At 27.7% G+C, this 20,718-nt stretch overlaps 1 protein-coding gene and 1 long non-coding RNA gene across 5 annotated transcripts; one reads left to right on the top strand and one right to left on the bottom strand.

Annotated features, from left to right (window-relative positions):
- Positions 1–595: 595 nt before the first annotated feature.
- Positions 596–13,533, bottom strand: LOC107442498 (C-signal). 4 transcript variants are annotated; one of them, XM_071177464.1, is made up of 6 exons: positions 13,440–13,533; positions 13,185–13,326; positions 10,619–10,670; positions 7,687–7,874; positions 3,854–4,003; positions 596–896 (listed from the first exon to the last, which is right to left on the bottom strand). In XM_071177464.1, exons 2-6 carry the CDS (start codon positions 13,317–13,319, stop codon positions 672–674), a joined length of 750 nt encoding a protein of 249 aa, XP_071033565.1. In that variant the 5' UTR covers positions 13,320–13,326; positions 13,440–13,533; the 3' UTR covers positions 596–671. The 4 variants fall into 4 exon arrangements, with proteins under 4 accessions (XP_071033565.1, XP_042903644.1, XP_042903645.1 ...); XM_043047710.2 differs by having other exon boundaries at positions 13,450–13,521; XM_043047711.2 differs by having other exon boundaries at positions 13,416–13,495.
- A 965-nt stretch (positions 13,534–14,498) lies between these two features.
- On the top strand, positions 14,499–20,344 carry LOC107442493 (uncharacterized). The gene is made up of 2 exons (XR_001583869.3): positions 14,499–15,318; positions 19,819–20,344. It is a non-coding gene; the product is annotated as an uncharacterized lncRNA (long non-coding RNA).
- Positions 20,345–20,718: the final 374 nt, after the last annotated feature.

Genomic DNA, 20,718 nt, shown 5'->3' with positions numbered 1-20,718 from the left:
TTAAAATAAGAAGGAAGTGTTTAAATTGTCTATAAGCAGACAATTTTAAAAAATGTTGAAATAAGTAGGAAATTTAATGAATATTTAAATGATAAATTAACAAAGGAAAGCAAGCTAAATATTAACTTTCAAACAGAAATAAAAGCTAATCATTAAAGTAAGCTATGCAATTTAATAGTTATAAAAACAAATTAACAAAGGATAACTAGCAAAAAAATAAGCTAACAATTAATAATTAGCAAAAAAAAAACTAGTTAATAAGAAATCACAAAAAATAACAATTTAAAAAAAAGAACAGTTAATAACTATAGAAAACAATTAAAATCAGCAAAAAAATAAATAACTTACTAACAAAAAATTAGTCAGAAGAAATAATTAATCCCTAAACAAACATGCTTTTGTAGTAAATATTTTACTTCAAAATTATTATCACAAACTATTTAACACAGTGTATTATAGGTAAGTAAACAACTTTTAAACTGATTTTTTTCATTGCGTGCCGTCAAATTTCGAAATTGTTAAAAGTGTGCCGTCACAAAAAAAAGATTGCGAACCACTGACATAAATATATTTACATAATAAAATGCCAAGAAACAATTGTTCAACTGATTATTTTATTAAAAAAATTCAAGACAAAATAATCTCATGATATAACTTTTTGCATCTTTTTTTTACCATAAAATATTAGCGCCATCATAATTAAAAAAGCCACCACAGCTTTCTTCTGTTGCTGTCAAAATGACATTCAACATGCCTTCAACACTAGTGCGTGTATTGATTGGAGCATTCTTTCCTCCCATGTCTGTCGCCACCCAGCCAGGATGCAAAACAAATGCTACAATTCCATGAGTTTTAAGATCAACTGCCAAAGATTTGGTAATCATGTTTAGAGCTGTCTAAAAATAAATACTAATTTTAATGCAAAATAAAGTTTTGAAAATTTGACAGCACATAATAAAAAAGTAATGATAAAATGTTTTATCACACATTAGCTTTTTAAATTATTTTTTTTTTTAAATTAAAGTTTAAAAACACAGGTCGAAAGCTTAATGCAAGACAACCAATGTTACCTGTCTTATGTCATAAAAACTGGGACTAGATTCTTACGTACTTAATTCAATATTTTAAGGAGGGAACTAATTAGCAATTTAACTCATTTGCTAAGTTAATTTGATTAAATAAAATAAAAATATTAATCAAATATAATAGGATTAAGTCATGGACTTAGCCCCCCCCCCCGATAGGATGGTAAAGTTTTCAAAATCAATAACAATCGATGATGGTTAGTAACAACCAGAATTGTTGTTGATTGCAAAAAGTTCAAGAGCAGCTGGGCAATCCTAGTAAAAAAAATTTACTTTTAATTCAAACAAATAATAATAAGATATCTACTAATGTTACCAATACACTCTTTAAAAATAAACTAAACAGTTTCCCATTGTAAAGCTAGAAATCATGTTTAATAATCTTTACATTTTATTGTCTTAGGAATACTCAGTAAGTACAGCAGTAAATAATTAGATAAGTGCAGAATTCACAATCCTTATAAAAAAGATTGTTGAACTGTATTGAGAATCAAACTTTGGAAGATTGGTAAAAGGTATCAGATGTAAAACAAAGATTGAAAAGCTTATGACATTTTTTAACATTTAAAAAGAAAATTTTAGTTTTTGGCTGCTTGCTCACAACAAAATTTGGTGTAAATATTTCACAGAATTAATGATTCATTATAACAGCAAAATCATTGTAAGGAAGAAAAAAAAGATGCACTAAGAAAAGAAATGGTATTTAGAGAGTAAGATAAGGCAATTATTAAAAACATAAAAAAAAGTTATCTTAATTTTTTTAATGATTATGCTAAATTATTATTAAAATAATACACTTATGACCCAAAATTTAGTAAGTTTTCCATGTAGAGTAAAATTGTACATAAGGTCCTCAAACCATGAAATATTAAAACTAAATTAAAACATGCTAATTTTTAACTACAATACATTATATACAAAATATTTATCTTTTTGACATTAACAAACAAACTAAAATTGAACCTCTGACATTGTATATTAGTGTTATGACTAAATTATAAAACGATAACTTACTTTCATACTATAAAATTGAATATAAATAATAATAATAAAATAGTTATCTTTAAAAAATTTTATTTTGAGTTAAGACTATTTTGACTTTGCTTATTTATTTCTGACATTTTGCAGATACTTTATATATTTTTATTTATGAGTACAAGATAGCCTTCTCTTTATTTTATTTCTATGTAGGCGTGATTACCATTGAACATATAAGTTAAGCAGTCAAATATTAATAAAATCTCTTACTTCCTATCAAAATTTATCATATTACACTCTTCAAATTAGAGCTTTCATAAAAGTATCTGGTATAAAAATATTTCACTTAATTTCTGTGTAACAAAAATAAAATGAAATAAACATTATGATACATATATTTAAAACATATGTATAATAATGCTAATTCTACACATCTATAATATATTTTATTCTATTCCTCTACAGTATTTTAAATAATTTTTACATATAAAATTTCTTAATCATAACTTCTTATTTTGAGCATAACTAGGATATATTTATTCATAGTTAAAGAAAATATTAAACTAGCTTCATTTTAGTGAGCTTTAATTTTTTTATGCATTAATAATGATACTTTGTGATGATTATGCAAATGGTTTGTTACCGAAGTGATCACAAAAGCATTCTTGATTTTGGAGCTACTTATAAGCTCATTTACAATTTGTGGCTGTTAATTCTTTTGAAAGCATGTTCTGGTATATCTAAGGAAACAAGATATATTAGAGTTTTTATAAATTTAAGTCTTAAGTCATGATTTCCATTATGAACATCTTTTGAAAGAGAGTTTACAAAATAGGCAACCAAAAGTATTAACTATTTAATTTTATATAATGAAGGTTCACAGCCATGATTGGCACTGAATGAAACATACAGGACAAAATGTTATCAGAATGATAATTATTTAAAGAATATTGTTATAAATCGAGAAAATGCATTTTGTAATTGCAATGTTATTGCTGGAGATTAATACTATTCGCATGTCGAGGAATTTTTAAATTTCACATAACTATGAAACAACGAAATGCAGTCATTTAATGGTATAAATTAAATTCTTCCTACAATCAAAATAGTCAGAACTTGATATAAGGTCACCCTAAGGGACATCACAAAAGTGACCTTATAAGCGGTGTGACCTTTTAGCAGATTCTTTAGCAGTTCGTAACTAAGCACGTAAATAGTACACATTAGGATTTTTTAAAAATGGTAATACCAACGAAAACGATCGGTCGTAAATTAAATGTTTAAGTCAATAAATTTTAACAGAACTAGTAAAGAAAGTTAGAGTTAAAAAAAAATAAAAAATTTAATTTAAAATAAAGCTGTTTACAAATTTCCTCAAAGTGTACCTCACCTTATTTAAAATAAATCATTTATGCAGGTCTGTCTCGTTTTTGGTTTAATTTTTCGAACAATGTTTTCTAGATTTTGTATTTTCTCAAAATGTTTCTTAGCTCCCTCATGGTTTGCAAAAAAATTTCGTATGACATTTATTGCATTGAAGGCTTCCGCTTGGGTGACAGCTACAGTCTCCGGACCACTATCATTGTCCTTGACCATATATCCGATAATCTGTAACATAGAATTCCTATTCAATGAGCCGGGACTTTGGAAAAGTGACCTTATATGCGGGGTGACCTTATATTGAAGTCTGACTGTATTTACATTCCCCCTTTTCAATTTGCTGTAATTTTGAATAGCTTGAATTACAGGGGTTTCAATTCGGACAAAAACATAACATTGTAATGATTTACCTTGCTAGTTCTGTAAGGATAGTGACTACCACTTGTATTATCATCAATAGAACCCATTTTAGAAGTTATGTTCACGATACCAGAACGTATAGCTGACATACTTGGAATAGAAGATTTTGAAACAGCTGTTTTTAGTAAAGGCAAGAGCTCCTAAAAATGATAAAAGAGGGGATATTTAAATGAAATATTAAAACCACAAAAATATTCATAATATGAAGGAGAGAAGATGAAGAGCTTTTTTTTTTTTAGTGAATGGAAATTATGATTAGTAAATTAAATGCAGCTATTTTTAAATATAAAATGGCAGATAGAAAAATGAACCTATATTACAATTTTAAACAACTAAAAAATTATCAACAGAAAAATTATTTAAGTGAAATATTATTGTTTTTTTAAATGATTCCATGTATAATAATAGTGTTACTTTAATCTTTAGGAAATGAAATAAAATTTTAAACAATAACTTAAGAATTTTTATCAATCAAAATAAACAGTTCAACCAAATTTTAACAGAAATAAACAATAATTTAGTTTTTATATTGAAATTTTCCGTTTTATATACTACTATGAAAAAATTCAATCTCATTACTTTATTTGAAACATTTGACAACCTTTAAATTTATAGTAAAATATGAAAATAAATTAAAAGTAGATGCTCTGAATTGGTGGTACAAGGAAAGTTCAAAAGTTAGGTTTATGAAGAAGATGTAAAGTATTAAATTTCTAAAATTAAAATAAATAACATAAAAAATTTCTTCATTCTGATTTTAAGTAAAGTAATCCTCTCTCAGTAAAGGGGACAGGGCACATGAATAAAAAATTATTGCAAAACCTATTTTTGTAAAATATTTTCCCATAATTGCATTCATTTAAATTCTTTATTATTTGTTAAATCCCTTTTCTTGTAAAAAATAACAAAAAATCTTGCATACAAAATTTTGTACTTCGAATTTTTTTCTTATATAATAATTATTTATTATACATTTAAAGGATTTTTGCTTAGTCGCAGGGTTTGTGATTTTTAAAAAATACACTGTAAGAACTTTGATTTATGACTAAAAAAACTTAATAAATGTTTAATCAAAATTAAATTAATATTAAAACTTTATTATAAGAATATTTTAGAAGCTCTAACTACCTAAAACAATCTTTCATTATAATACATAGCTTTGAATGCATAGTAACCATTTTAAAACAAATGCATGATTGAAATTTAAAGACTAGATGAAATAGAGAATTTAAAGAATACTTTAACTTTTAAAGCTAAGTTTAAATTACCAAACCATAATTTTAATTTAAAATTCTGATTTCTTTTTTTTTCTTTTGATTTTAAAAATGACAAAATAAATGTAATAGATCGTGTTTTGTAGTCATTCATCAAAAAATAAATAAATATTCAATCTATATATTTTTATATTAAAATATTTATTTTTAATCCTATATCAAAATAGATAAGTTAAGCTAAAAAAAAAATTTTTTTTTTTTAAATCTATGTACTCATTGAAATTTCTTTTCACAAAATTTCTTTATAGAGAATTTGATAATGTCAAAGATGCTGTAAACATATTATGAGAAAAAAAATTAAAATGTTTACTTTAATCTGTACTTTCAATCCCAAGAATAAAAAGATTTTTGAAAATGTAATTTCAAATGTGTTAGAACTTAACATATGCCATGAAAGAAAGTAATTTCGCTAGCTAAAATTAAGTAATGCAGCAATTTATTCAAAATAAATTTTAAAACTTCGAAAAGAAATAATAAAAGTATCAATAATTTAAAACACTGTTTTTTTTAAAAACTTTTTAAATAAATATATATGTATACATAAAATCAGTTGATTTAAATCAACAAACCCTGCTTAGGTGTTAGAAAATTTCCAAAGCTTTCAAACAATACGTGGATAAAAGGAGATTAAGAAAAACTGTCCCAGTGATAGAAACTATATTGTGTAGCAGTAAACACTACAAATTATTATGTTGCTATTACTTCAGATTTTTTTAAATAAATAAATAAGTGTGGAATATTTTAAATTTTCTAAATCATAACCAGATAATTTCCAAGAATTGCATGAACATTGAATTAAATTTCAGTTGCAAAAGTTTTTCATGCATCTATTTTGTAACCATCACTTTTTATCTATAAATGTAGGGTGCAAAAATTAAAAAAAAAAAAAACGGATCACTCTAAAAAACTTTTGATTTAATGATTGGATCTTCACGATCTAGGAGTCAATTTTAAGGGTTCGAGGGGGTAACCTCAAATATGCTAATTAATTAATGCAGAACATATTTTAAGTTACAAAATCAGACACAAAAACATACTTTCTCTGAATAAACATACCTTTTTTTGACCCCCAAAATATAGAGGGTCCTACTAGTTTGGTCAAGACAGCAGTCCAAAGTTTGAACCCCTTAATGTCAATTCTACTTTTTGCGTATTTCACCATATCTCAAGAAATGATTAAGGGAACTGAAAATTTTATGCACACAATTATAAAACTCGTTTATTGAAAGATAATTTCATGCAAAATATAACTTTCAGTGAATAGTTATTATTTTAGTATTTTATTTAATAACAATCGAAAAATTTTTGAATTGTAAGGCATACAATTTTTTTACATCATTTCAAAGAATGTAATTTTAAATGGCAAAATACAAAATTTGAGCAAAATCCTTCAAATAGTTATTGAGAAATTGAATTTAAAATATACTATTTTTTCAAAATTCGATTTCTAAGAACCTATTAAACTGATTTTACTGAAATTTTGTATTTTGCCATTTAAAATTGCATTCTTTAAAATGTTGTAAAAAATTGTATACCTTAACAATTCAAAATTTTTTCAACTGTTATTAAATAACATAATAAAATATAAGAAATATTTACTAAAAGTTATATTTTGCAAGGAATTATCTTTGAACCAATTAGTTTTATAATTTTGTGCAAAATTTTCTGAATTCACTTAAAAAGTTTTTGATATATCATAAAATATGCATAAAGTAACATTAACGTTAAGGGGTCCAAAATTTGGTCAAAAAAGTCTTATAGCTATGTTTGGTTTAAAAATTATTTTTATTATTATAGTTTAAAATGATGAAAACTGATCCAGATGACGCTGAAAAAATTTCACTGTAAATCACATGGAAACAAAAATATTTTTTCTAAATGCACACAAAAAAAGATCTAAAATCTAAATGCACACAAATGCATAATACTAAATTAACTTTAAAAAAAATGTTTATCATAGTAATGTTACATCAACATTTGTAAAAGAGAATCCAAAGCTTACTTAGAACTCCTCCATTTTCACCCCTTAGATAATTAAGTTCAGCCAAAGAAGCTTCTTAATAAAATTCATTAAAAAAATCTGATATTATCACCCTTTCTAATTAATTTGATGGCGAATCATATTAAATTTATTATTTTTTTTTTGCGTTTAATGATTTTACTCTTAATAACCCTTATGATTTAACATTTTGTGTTTTATTAATGTACCTCATAATTCTCTTAAGATACAATGAAAGTTTTTTCAACATGAAGAAACATACAAATATTTCGGATTGACAAACCAAGCCTTTCATAAAAGTATTATTAAAAACAGAAGAATATAAAAGTACATAACTTTTGAATATTTAGAGTATTGTTAAATGTTCAAAAATTTGGTGGCAAACTCATATTGCTTGTAGTATTCTAAAAATTACACATTTTTTAAATTATAGATTAGAATACAAAACATATTTAAAATTAGTCACAGAACTGTAGGCACATACAAAATAAATAAATAAACAAAATAATAATAATTTATAAGTTTGTGTAGTTGTATAGCATTTGCATACCTTTGCTAAAAGGAGAGGGCTCACAGCATTTACTTCAAAAGATTCCATCATTGCTTCTTTTGTAACAGAACTTAAATTTTGTTGAACCAAGAGACCAGCATTATTGATGAGTAAATTCAATCCATCTTTACTAATTTCTTGTTCCAATTGCTGTCTTATTTGAGGGAATTTATCATGATCTTTTATATCTAAATTGAAACAAAATATAATTTAAGCAAAAATTCTTAATTTTGTATTATTAAACGTAAATTTAAAGCCACCAATAACTTAAAACATTGCTGTCGAATTTCACAATAAAGCCAATAAGCTAACATAAGAATCTAGAAAACAAATCAAATGATTTAATTCAAAAAATGTTTTCCTATATTAATTTAAAATTTGTCTAGAAAAAGTAATTCATAGGAACACAGAGATACCAAAAGGTTATAGATACAAAAAATGTAAAATGTTTTTAGAAGAAAAAATAAAAATGTAACTATAATTTTTTAAAGAAATTTAATATCTTAATGTAAGAAATTTAATATCTTAAATTTCAAATTTAAGTGTGTCCTTCAAAAAAAAAAGTTTATGTAAGTAGAATAATAAAGAGAAACCAAAAACATAATGTACATTATTGGAACAAAATGAATCATCTTCAATGCTAATTTTCAAATTTCTAAAAAATTTTACAAAAACTTGCCTAGCTATTGCCATACTTCTTAAGAAATTGAATCTTCAGTAATTAGCTACCACAATAGCGTGACTTCTTTTTCCCTTACTGTACCGAACAAAGCTTTTCGTAAAAAAAAAAAAATCTTATNTTTCGTAAAAAAAAAAAAAAATCTATATTTAAATTCTTCCTTTATCACTTTTTAGAAAAAATTCCATTTACATTATTATTATTTGCTTAAATTATATTAATCTTTATATTTTATGGAAGTATTAGAAAAACAATTTTTGAAAGCCAAGTGAATAAGCATATTAATTTCGTAAGAATATAATTCTACACAGCAGAACTAAAATAATTAGAATGTTTTAGATTTATGAAAAGTAATCACAATGTGATTAATTTAATTGAAATATTTTTAAAAATAAAGAGCTGAGAACTGATTTATTATGCGCCTGTACAAGTTTTTTCAAAGAAATTTTCTTAGATGTCAATATCAGTAATAATGACTGCTAAGGTAGTGTTTGGATTGTATGAGATAATATATTCGTCGTTGAACAGCCGACCCAATTTTTGGGTTTACAACTACTAATGTTCAACTTTGTAGCCTTGTTATTTTGAACCAATCCAGAAGACAAGGAAGCTCCTGGATCAGTACCGCCAGAGGTATTGATTTGTTATGGGAACTTGGAGGACTTTGAGACTCGACAGATTTAATGTGCACCAGTCACCATTTACCACACGGGGTGTCTTCGGCCGGCGGGGATCGAACCCACGAACTCTTAGACAAGATAATAGAAATAAATGTGATATAATGATGGGGTGATTGGGAAGACTTAATATCTTGACAGCCTTTTTTTTCATGAAGTTTAAGTGTGAATTTTGGGAATTTCATAACTCTGATTTTTTTTTTTTTTTTTTGAAGTTAAGGAATTGTCTGGTTGTTTATGATTAACATTGGATTTTCATATTAAGTTTGAAGCAACACGCAAAATCTTCATCCATGTTTGCCATAAGTTTAAGTGCGATTGTACGGTATGAATTTTTAAAGAATTTACTATACTGACGATTTTTTTTTTAAGTAAAAGAATTTCCAGGATGTTTCTAACAGGCCATATACATTAACTGGATAAATTAAGAATAATCAAATTAATTTTGAAGTGTTGCACAGAATCTTAGTACAACGGGGGCGAGGCTAACAATTTTAGTTAAAGGTGTTATGTTTTTAATACACCCGGGTATGTTCACGCCATTGCTTTATGAAACAAGCATGTTGTGCGTGAAAAGATTTAATATGCCTGTGGAATCAATTTTAAAAATAAATGCATTTACTATTGCTGTTCATCTGTCAAAATGACAGTTTAACATAATTTTGAGGTAAAAAAATAAGGTACATGCCTTATAAGTGAGTAATTTTAATGTGTTAGATTTAACGTGCTTATTATTGTACCTCTTTTATGATATACATATTTAGCATTGTTGAATAATAGTGTTATATATACATGCTGTTTTATTTTTATAAAACTTGCAGCAGAGCGGTAAAAGAACTGTTGCTTGGAGGTTAACACTTGACATAGATCTGCAGTTTCTTTTTTTAATTTTTTTTAATGAAATTTGGTTCAGAATGGTAATAAAGCAGATGCCTGAGGAATGACATTTGATTAGACCTGCAGTTTTTTGATTTATGAAATGCATCTTTTGTGTTAAAAAATAACTAACACAAAAAAACTTAAAATTTAATAAGATATCAACTATTGATTCTGCTTCAGGCATATGACGAAAGTGGGGTCAATAAAAAACGATAAAATAGTAGGGGCAAGAAAAAGGAAATCGTCAAACATCAGGTGCAGGAGCATAAATAAATCAGTTCTAACAGTAGTTTTAACAGATTTTAAAATTAAATTTATTCATGAATAATTTATGAAGTTTACTAATGATTAAAAAGTTTTCAAAATAAGATTTATTTTAAAATAAATTAGGAGCTTTAAAAAACACTTAAACATGGATATTTGAGGCTAAGTCATATTTCATAAAATTAGATCCTAAGAACAAAGTTATATAATGAGTTGTAGAAAGAACTGATGAATAATTTGTTTGATGTGACTCAACACAGTAATAACTTGAATTAATAACAGTGTTATTTTCACATTAAAATATAAAGATAATTAAGATATAGGGCATGTTATTTTGATAATTAAGAGGCAAATTTAAGGAAATATATGAGTAAATTATTTTATAACTTTATTGCATTTAATATTTCTGTAAAGGAAAAAATCTAAATTTTACCCATCTGAATGATCTTGACACTCGAGTTTGATTCTGAAATTTTTTTCAATTCCTAAAAATAAATAGAATATTAATAAACCACTGAATTTATATAATATAGCTATTGCTTGAATAAAAATTTAATTAAATCAAAACAATATGAATTCACATCACATCTTGCATGACTTGAAAATGGGCAACAATTTTTGAGCGCTTGAAACATGTCAACCTTTGGTACCATTATGATATTTTTTTGAAGCCAATGTAGATTTTAATAAAGTAGATCTTTTCTGCTTCAGATTCTTGGGATTATTTATTATTAACTATTACTTTTAGAAAATACATACTTTTGTTAGTCTTGTGAGAAATTGCACAATATAAAATTGTTGAAGATAAAGACTTTCATTTTCTAAAAGTATGAAATACACAAAAAAAAAGTGATAAGGTGTCCTCTCTTCTCATTTCTATTAAAATAAATTGGGCTAACTCAGTCATTTAATTCATGCTACTTTGCAGATCACGGTGGCACAGAACTGAGTGGTAAAGTGGGGTCTTATTTAAAACAAAAATTCTAATATGTTTTCAAAGTTAAATAATAATAATTATCTAGTGTTAAGTTAGTAAAAAATCATTAATGAATTATACCGATGAATTATTAATCAATTTTAAAATAAGTTAAGGACTTGACAATTTATATGTGCATTAAATCTATACAGTAATATGTATGCTATGAACATAAGTGTATGTATGAATACTCATACTATATGTATAACACAGTAAGCTGCAATGGCTTAGAGGTTAAAGGCACTGTAAAGAACTGGAGTTCGATCGGTGATAGTTTAAAGTTCACACAGCTTTAGAGTGATAATTATCAACTTTTCTGGGAAATAAAGACAGAATACATTAACTTAGTTAAATTTCATTAAACAGAATACATCATCAAAAATCTTTTAGAGTTTTTTTTTGTAAAAAATATTTTCCAAACTTTGTTGCTTTTTATTTTTCAGCACTACAAACTTACAAACATATTCCCAATCCATATTGTGAACAATACAAAAAATGTTCACACCACAATCAAGATCTTAGCAAAAAAGTGGTTAAGTAAATGATACTAATTGTAACATAAAACCGCTGACTTATTTATCTAAAAAATGATGACCACAATGAATTATAAATTACATAATTTATTATTGGTGGCAATGACTTTTTCTGCTCATGCAAAAATTGAACATTGAAATACAAAATTTTTTTTTCTCATCTCTTATTTGTTGTTGTCGTGTCTATGCATACAGTGCTAGTGCAAAGATGAGAGTTCTCCAAAAGTCTTGATAACAAGATTTGCAAGTTCTGGAGCCCGATGGTCATGGAAAATTTTGATGGGGGGTGCTCCAAGTTGAAAGAGGGAGCAGATAATGACCTGGAGTTAGTTGCAAATATGGACAGTACTTGCAGATGGGATAGGATTTTATATTGGTACATGAGATCTTCATCTTATTTCTTTGTATTAAATAAAATATTTGAAGAAAGCAAGTTTGTAAAAATATGAATTTTTTGAACTTATAATAAAAATACCAGTAATTAGTTTTTATAAAATTCATTAATTTTTATTCTTTTATTAACCACTTTCTTCCATTATTGCAATTTATGTCGGCCTCTTCAATAATCAAGGTGCTGGAGCCTCAATTACCACTCCCTCAATCCGATGCTGTTACTAAAATGGAAAAGTCTTAGCAAAATGATCCAATTTAACTCTGCACCAAAAATCACTAATTATATTGGATTTTTTAAGAACTGTCTAAAAGTATTTTACTCACATGTAAACTCTAAAACTTAATTGTGTTTAAAATTAAATCACAAACTGATTCACAGAATTTAGAGGTGCCTAAAGAAGAAATCAATAATTACTTTAGTGTGTTTTAAGTCCAAAGAAGAAAAAACTGTTCTATTTAGAATAATCTATACAATCTATTATCTGTATATCTAAAACTGTATAATCTATTTAGCTAATAGTTTTTTGTTAAAACATGACAACTTTGTATTTTACAAACAAAATTTATTAATTTTAAATTTAACTTACGATTTATAAAATTTATTGTTATTGAAATTTAAGTTCATGGTTTAAGCCAAACATCGTAGAATTGCCCTTAGACATAAGAGTCTTTAGTTGCATTTTCAGATATGCCACAACAGTTTTAGAAAAAAAGCCTAATATAAAATTTCAGAGATATGTTTTCAAATTGCATTTATTTAGAATAGAATTATTCAAAAAGAATCTACAAAATAAAATATAAATCAGTCAGTACTAGTACTGGTCGAGCTGCTTATGAAGCAAGTTTGGAACCGTACGTAAATAATATATTATAATACAATGGATAAAATATCCAAATATCAACAATATCTTAAAAAACTAAACGCGTTGACAACACTAATGCAGACAGCACAATTTTTTTTTAAAAATAGTTCCTATCTTTTAGCTTAGATATTCTTTTTAGATAATGAGGAGGAACTACACAGAAATTCTTTCAAATATTATATAAAAAGCATCAATGACCACATATTTAATAAATAACAACTTATTAAAATTTACTTCAGCTTTAGTTGGATCTCGGCAACTGGCAAATATAACACTTGGTGGTTCAGGAAGTTTAACAAGTTGTTTAACGAATTCTAATCCAATACCTCGGTTCGCTCCAGTAACGAAAACAGATTTCAGTTGCATCATTTTTATCCTAAAATAAGAAAATAACAGCTAAAGAAAATCTTTTCAAAGCAATAAAACTGTTAATGAACAAAGGTTTAAAGCGTGGAATCGTCTGACAATGTTGAAGTTCATAAATTATACACTTTATAACTTCTTTCTGATTATCGGCAACTTTTTGTTTCTAATCTCCTCATACTGCTTGTAGCTGCTTATTTCTGCTCAAAATAGGAATCGAACTTTTTTCGTTTACAGTGTGAATGCTCACTTAGGGAGGATTGTCGCTGCATAAAAGAAATCACACATGAGAATTCAGAGATGCAAACGAATACCCGATTAGGAGTTTTTCGGTGGTAAAGGTAGTTCGCCAGTCAGATTCAAGATCGCATCTCTTAATTCCAATATGCCAACTTTTTGTATGCTGTTTTATTGGTCCTTAAATCAGTAAAAATCTTACAAGATGCGATTCTCACTTTATGTGATTAGCACACCTCTGATCACCTAATGATCCACCATCAGAATGAAAGTATTCTCACTATAGGCAATTTTTTCGTATTAAAAAATGTATCTCTAATAAATGAGAACCAGGTAAGGGGAAAATTTTTGCTTAACAAAAATATTCTAATTAGGTTATTCTTTGCATTAGATTGTTCCCAGCAGATCACCGAAGTCAAGCATCACTGGCTGCGGTCTGTGCGCGGGTTGGTGACCACTTGGATCAGCCTGCATAGGGACCGAGGGTGTGCGGTATTGGTCCTCGTTAAACTGTTCTACCGTAAAGTGCTCGACTTCGCGTGTAGGTGGTCGGGCTACCGAAGCGGGGGTGCCATCCCCTCTGCAGAGGATCAAAATTGTGATTTCATGTCTTCGGATCATCCTCAGGGATGTTTCCCAGACCGTCGCCAATAGCCCATTGTGTACCTCTAGTGCGACGTAAATGAACAACAACAACAATTTTTTCGCACATCTACTGAGAATGGCCCTTAAATGATTCCCGTCATTCGTCGTCAGCCCCATTCATTCACTGTATTTTACAGCAGCAGAAGTGAAAAACATTTTATGTTTTACTGGATTTTCGATATTCTCGATATACTTATGAGATGGTTTGTATGTAAAAATTTAAATTCCCTTGATACCTCGGATATGCCATGTCCAATCTTTTTTAGAACTGCTGGCTACATAATCGTACCTTCCAATTAGCTTAAATTTTGATACCTGCCAATTTAGCAGCAGAAACTGATCTAATAATTTTATCAGAAACCTTTTGTTATGTTACATAGACACAACTTACCCCAACGTGTTACTCTTTGATTGATTGCTTATTGCTGCTATTTGCTAACGCACACCTATACCAGCTGGCCGCATTTTTCTACAATACATCTATACTAGTTTTTCTATCTCTTTAGTTGAACAACAGTTGAAGCTAATCCTACTTCATTAAAGCCTTTCTTCATTACTCATTGTGCAGCGATTTCGGTAATTGAGCTTGTGTCTGGGCTACTATTGTATTAAACTAGGCTATACGTTTGTATGCACTGAGGATCCTTAATTACAGCGTGGCACGAACCTGTGACTTAAGTTGTTGGCTAGCCTAGTTTGTTTTTATTGGAGGAATCGAATTCTAGGGCAAGCTATGGTAGTCAAAGATCTTACACCTCGGTAGTAACTGAGCGGCATGTATAAAAAGAAAGAATAAATGAGCGAAAGGGGTATGCAGAGGATAAAAGCTAATAGAATAGATAGCTTTTATTCACAGCCGACAAATAAAAAAAAAACGAAAAGATACTTTGATAATGACTTGCAAATCTTTTAGAATTAATTAAAAGTAAGCAGTTTAGAAAGTTCTTTTACGAAAGAAAAAGATTACAAAAAACGGATACAACACAGAAGTTAGGATTATCCGGCGTTTCAATATTGATACACTACTTTAAAAGCTACTAATATATTCTATATTGTTTGTAACGTGTTTTCATTCAACTAGTATGAAATCAAATCCCTTGTTTATCATGGACTTCTTATTAAGGTAAGCATTTGAAGTTTTTTAAATCTAAGCGGAAAATTTTAAATTAAGATAAAACTTGATTTAAAACTTTCAAAAGAAAGAAAGAAAGTCTATGGGGCATGACAACGTTATGAAAAATAATAGATAAAACTCCATCGAATCTTTAGGTTTTTTTACAATTAATGCATTGGAACGGTAATCAATAAATAAGTATATAGATATACTACATAGATAAATCAGTATATAGAACTCATATATAGATATACATAGATAAATAAGTATATAGAATGCATATTTTTACGCAGAAGGAAAGAGAGGAAGCAAAAAATACTTAAATATCACTCTTCACATAAAAAACATTCGCTTTTCAGCAATTGAATATTTAGCAATGTAATAAATATCCTAGTGAATTTCTGTTCCAACTTAAATGATTTGACATGTATTGTAGCTTTTATATTTTCTAAGCACTGCACTCTTTCTAAATTATGGTATTTATTATCTCATCGACGTAATGTTCAACAAATAGGAAACCTATTAGCTTTAGTAAATGGTATTAACTTGATAAAAATTTTCGAGCAACTGAACTGAGACATTTTGAAAAACATCCTAATCATTTAGGAATGAATTGGGATGTGTGAATTTTAATATACGATGAAATGCGTGTTTGAATATAAACTTTGTAAATCAGTCTACAAGTAAAAAAATTAATAAATAAAATAAAATTTCCTTTATATACAAGATTTTTTTATTAAAGTCAGTTCTTAGTACATTTTATAGTACGATTCAGCTTCATTTATCTGATATGATTTAATCTCCCAATAACCAGCTCTCGATTTGATACTGAGGAGTATCAAAACTTGCCAATTTGAATTTCAATTAAACTAAATTTTAATTAATTGTTTCACATTAACAGAGATGCCAACTGCTCCGGACACGCCAAAATAATTAAATAAAAAACGCTAAATAACTAATACATGTAAATTTTGCAAATATTTGATTATTTTCGCTTACTTTTTAAAAGGTATAGCGTAACATATGCAATATCAAGTGGTGAATTATATAAGCCTACGAATTATTTAGAAATAGTGGTGGATGAAAATCTACTAAATTGAATTTATAAAACCAAGAATCACAATTGATAAACTAACACTTTAAAATACATATTTGCTGTCAGGAGAAAGTTGGCATCTCTGCATTAAAGTAAATGATTCAATTACATGCAATCTCCCTTTCTTTTTAACATACAGCTCTATTTGTTTAATTCAAAAAATAAAAAATAAAAAAAAAAAAAAAAACCGTTTGACATTTTAATTATATTAACGGAAGTCATAAATTTTCAAAGAACACGTTACAATCGGTGTCCGTTAGCATTTTTCAATGAAATAAAATACAGTACCTGAACATTAAAAATTCATTCTTTTCACATAAGACCGTATTAGTTAAACATTCAAGTTTTATTTATAGCTTCTTTTTAAAAGGTCTGAAACAAGTGTAATTTGTGACAGGCGAAAAGGACTATGGTTTTGTTTCCTCGTTAGTCGAAAATGGCCAGTATTGCGTACTTTCTATATAAGATTTTAAACCAATAAGCAGTTCAAATTCAATTTTCGGTCTAAGATATTCGGAACAGTATTCCCACTGAAAACCTAATAATAAAAACAAATCGCAATTGTATAAAATATTTTGAAACATTTCATATTGTTTATTTTTCAATACTGATTTCCGACTCTTATTCATTAACTTTATTCATTACCTTTCTCAAAACTAGTAAAATATATTTATTTGAAATGAAACGAAAGTAGAAAAACTGGAAAAGTATTTTGAAATTAAACGAATAGGCACGTTCTTTACTTTGATAGACAAATTTTAGTTACTAAAGTTTAAAGTTTTTACCAAAGCTATAAACATCAGTGATTTAGAGTACCTGGTGATAATTATTGGAGATTATATAGAATTTTATAACACTTAAAAGAGCATTGGTATTATTAAAATTTAATTTCGACCCGTTATTTGAAGAATTAAGAATTCTATACTATTTTGATGTCAGTACAATTTGAAAAATTACTGTTTGTTTGCGAAATTAAGCTGAAATATAAATTGTTTGGTTACTATAATATAAAGTTTCAATTTTAATTTCATTTATGGAATATAGGTTGAAACAATTTTTTGTTATTAGTGATGAGACAGAAGACATTTTTGTAAGTAGTCATGTATTAGAAAAAGGAACAGCACTATTTCGAAAATCAGTGATTTATGAGTTGTAGTTTTTGAAAATTTATAATGTGTTAAATGTGGTAAAAGGGTACTCCAAAATTTTAAATTTTACATTATATATAGTGATTAATACAGAATGAGTAAAACGAATCTTAAACCCTCAACTTTCGTTTCTCTGGAAACCAATTTTGTCCCATTGGTGACCTAGAAACTTTTCATCCGATTTCCGTTCTGTTTCTAAGCAATTAAATTTATTGTATTATTGTAACATAGCATTATTTTTTATTATGTGAATATTTTATACACTCCAGAAGATTCTTTTTTATTCTATTATTAAGTAATAATCCAATATTATCAATGATTTTTATTATTTCCATTATTATCACTTATAGTTATACCCTTATGTCAAATCTCATTATCATGGTACAACTTTAAACTATGATGATTTTTCGATCAATTGTCATCCATTGTGGAATCAGCGAGACACATTTATCTTAAATCAAAAGTCCAGGGAACATAAACGCTAATCATTGTAGTAGCAATTATAAGAAATCAATGAACAACATATATCCTACGGCTCTTTAAGCAATATGGAGAGTCGTACTGTTTATACTTTGAGGATTTATACTTGCAATTGTAGTTAGATATTTTGAAACATAATTTTAATTTAAAAGAGACTCGGGTAATTAAAAGTTTAAGCTATTCACGATCATTATCATGGAAAAGTTTTGTCTTGTGGTTCTAGGTTAATTAGGAGAGATTTTACAACTATATATACCTAGGACGTCCGCTCCTATCGTTTTGACACTAAGGCAATTTAACATCATAAATAGCTGTCGTTCAACAAAAGATAGTTCAACCATTAGTAAAACTAATTTCCCAAAGTACTATCGCACATTTGTTTGTTCTTGAATGCAGTGTTATTGGGTTCACAGCGGAAATGAAACAATTATGTTAAAATTATTATGTCTAAGCGTTTCGTTACATAGCATTTGCTTATCTGCTCATAGAAAAAATTTCACTCGATTTTCGAATCTTATACAGAGCAGACACCGTGAAACGGAATTAGAAATTCGCAAAAACGTAAGAAGTGCGAAATTAAAGAGTGTAATGGAAATGCAATTAAAAAAAAAATGTGCGACTCTTGCTTGAAAGTGGTGTGCAGAAAATGTGCAGGAACTATTGAATATCACTGTATCCGTTGCGAATAAGGTATGTACAAAATATTATGTATAAAAACTATAAATAATGATTAAAGAACTTGCATTCTCACAAAAATTACGATTTTGCTTATTATGAATATTGTTTGATTTCATTTTATAGGATGAAATAATTAGTTTTGCTACAGTTCTTTATGATATGAAGGATTATAAAAATTATCATTACATGAAATAATATTAAAAAGTTTAAAACCAAACTGAAATTGCATAGTTATTATAATTATTTTATCTATTTTATATCGCGGCGTCGAAACAAAAAAAAAAACACCGGTTGACGTTTATGGATAATCTAAATTCCCGACGTTCTAACGTTAAGGCAAACAAGCTTTAAAAAATAATGGTGAAAAAGTATTTAAATTGCAATAACTTTCGAACTAGTTGATAATTCAGGAAAAAAAGGCGCCTTTCAACTCGTTCTTGAATTTCCCCTAGATGCAGAGCCGCTGGCGAGGTATTTTTTGCTATAAGCTATTTTTTGCAAACCCTATTTTTTATATTCAGTTGTACTCCCTGTACAGATTTCCGTCCTGCAGTGGACTGATCGCAAAGATACTGTTCCCAGTAGAACACCAAAGTCAAGCATCACTGGCTGCGGTCAGTAAGTGGGTGGGTGATCACTTTGATCAGCATGCGTAGGGACTGAGGGTGCGCGGTATCAATTCTCGTTAAACTGTTCTACCGTAAAGTGCTCGACTTCGCGCGCTAGTTGTCGGGCTACCAAAGCACGGGAATCATTCCCGTGCTTTGGTAGCCCGAAGACATGCCACCGCAATTTTCATCCTCTACCGAGGATGAAAATTGCGGTGGAATGTCTTTGGATCATCCTTAGGGATGTTTCCCAGACTGTCACCAATAGCCCATTGCGCAGTTCTAGTGTGACGTAAATAAAGTATCTACCTACCTGTACACATTTCTGCATCCAATCGTAATTTTAAGTTTCTTAATCTTATAGTTTTTGTGCAACAAAACAAAATGTAACGAAAAGTTAAACTTCCAAAACTACGTGGGTGGTATCGCTTATGATTTTTAAATACGGAGAGAAATCTAAAATTTGAAGTGGATCTAACATGATTTTTTTCTTTTGCAGAGAAAACATTTAGTTTAACTATGATATGAGAACCGGGAAATACATCTATGTGCCCATGTTTTTTATGTTTGCATTTGGAATGCATCACATGGTTTCTCGTAAGCAAGCATCTTACTCAGCAACTTTATTCATTGTCTTGGACATCCTGTAGAATAGAGATTATTTCATGACACTCTTTAAAACACTACCAGCTTTCATCTGTCTAGTTCTCCAGTTCAGTAGAACCAGGAATTACGTCAAACTAAGTCACTTTCTTGCTCTATTTTTCATGATGTATGCCAATGGATTCATGAACTATGTCATTTATGCGAATTGTATCGCACTATTAATTGTGGTAAGGCGTAATTTTGTCTATATTTTTATAGCAATTACATTGTTGGTTTATTTTACCTGTATGTAATTTGATTTATTGATAACATATTTTTGGATTCTGCTTTTTTAGAATTAATTCTTAAAAATAACGTGTACTTAAACATTTTATATACATGACTATTATTCACATAATAAACAATTAATTTACAGCAAACAGATTTCATTTCTTCTGCATGAGACATTTACTATTTGATTCAAAGTTTCTTATGAATAATTATTTTGAAAATCAATTTTGTTAATTCTTTTCACTATTTTGTCTTCTTAATCTATCTGATCAATCGATCTAATTTATCTGAACAAGTAATATGTTTTTTCTTAATTTTTTTTTAATGTCTTCTGAATTTCTAAAATCAGTATCAATTTTATAAGATTTTCTTTAGCCTAGATTAAAGATTTTTAATCTAAAAAACTATATATTATTAAAGGTATCTTTAAAGTTATTTCATTATTTAAATATAAATTTTATGATTTTTAAATTTTTACTATATTATATCTATAAAAAATTGCTTCTCTTGCTTTGAAATTAAG

Source organism: Parasteatoda tepidariorum, chromosome 2 (genome assembly GCF_043381705.1).
Source record: "Parasteatoda tepidariorum isolate YZ-2023 chromosome 2, CAS_Ptep_4.0, whole genome shotgun sequence".
Classification (NCBI taxonomy): Eukaryota; Metazoa; Arthropoda; class Arachnida; order Araneae; family Theridiidae; genus Parasteatoda; species Parasteatoda tepidariorum.
The sequence above is the reverse complement of the archived record's forward strand: the minus strand, read 5'-3'. Positions and strand labels throughout refer to the sequence as shown.

What these genes read in the sequence shown, in the direction of transcription:
- LOC107442498 (XM_071177464.1), bottom strand. Translation starts at nt 13,319, where the DNA reads ATGATGCAACTGAAATCTGTTTTCGTTACTGGAGCGAACCGAGGTATT. An exon ending in GAGATCCAACTAAAGCTGAA is followed by an intron (nt 10,671 to 13,184) that starts GTAAATTTTAAT and finishes ATTTATTTTTAG; the next exon opens with GAATTGAAAAAAATTTCAGA. An exon ending in TGTCAAGATCATTCAGATGG is followed by an intron (nt 7,875 to 10,618) that starts GTAAAATTTAGA and finishes GTTTCAATTTAG; the next exon opens with ATATAAAAGATCATGATAAA.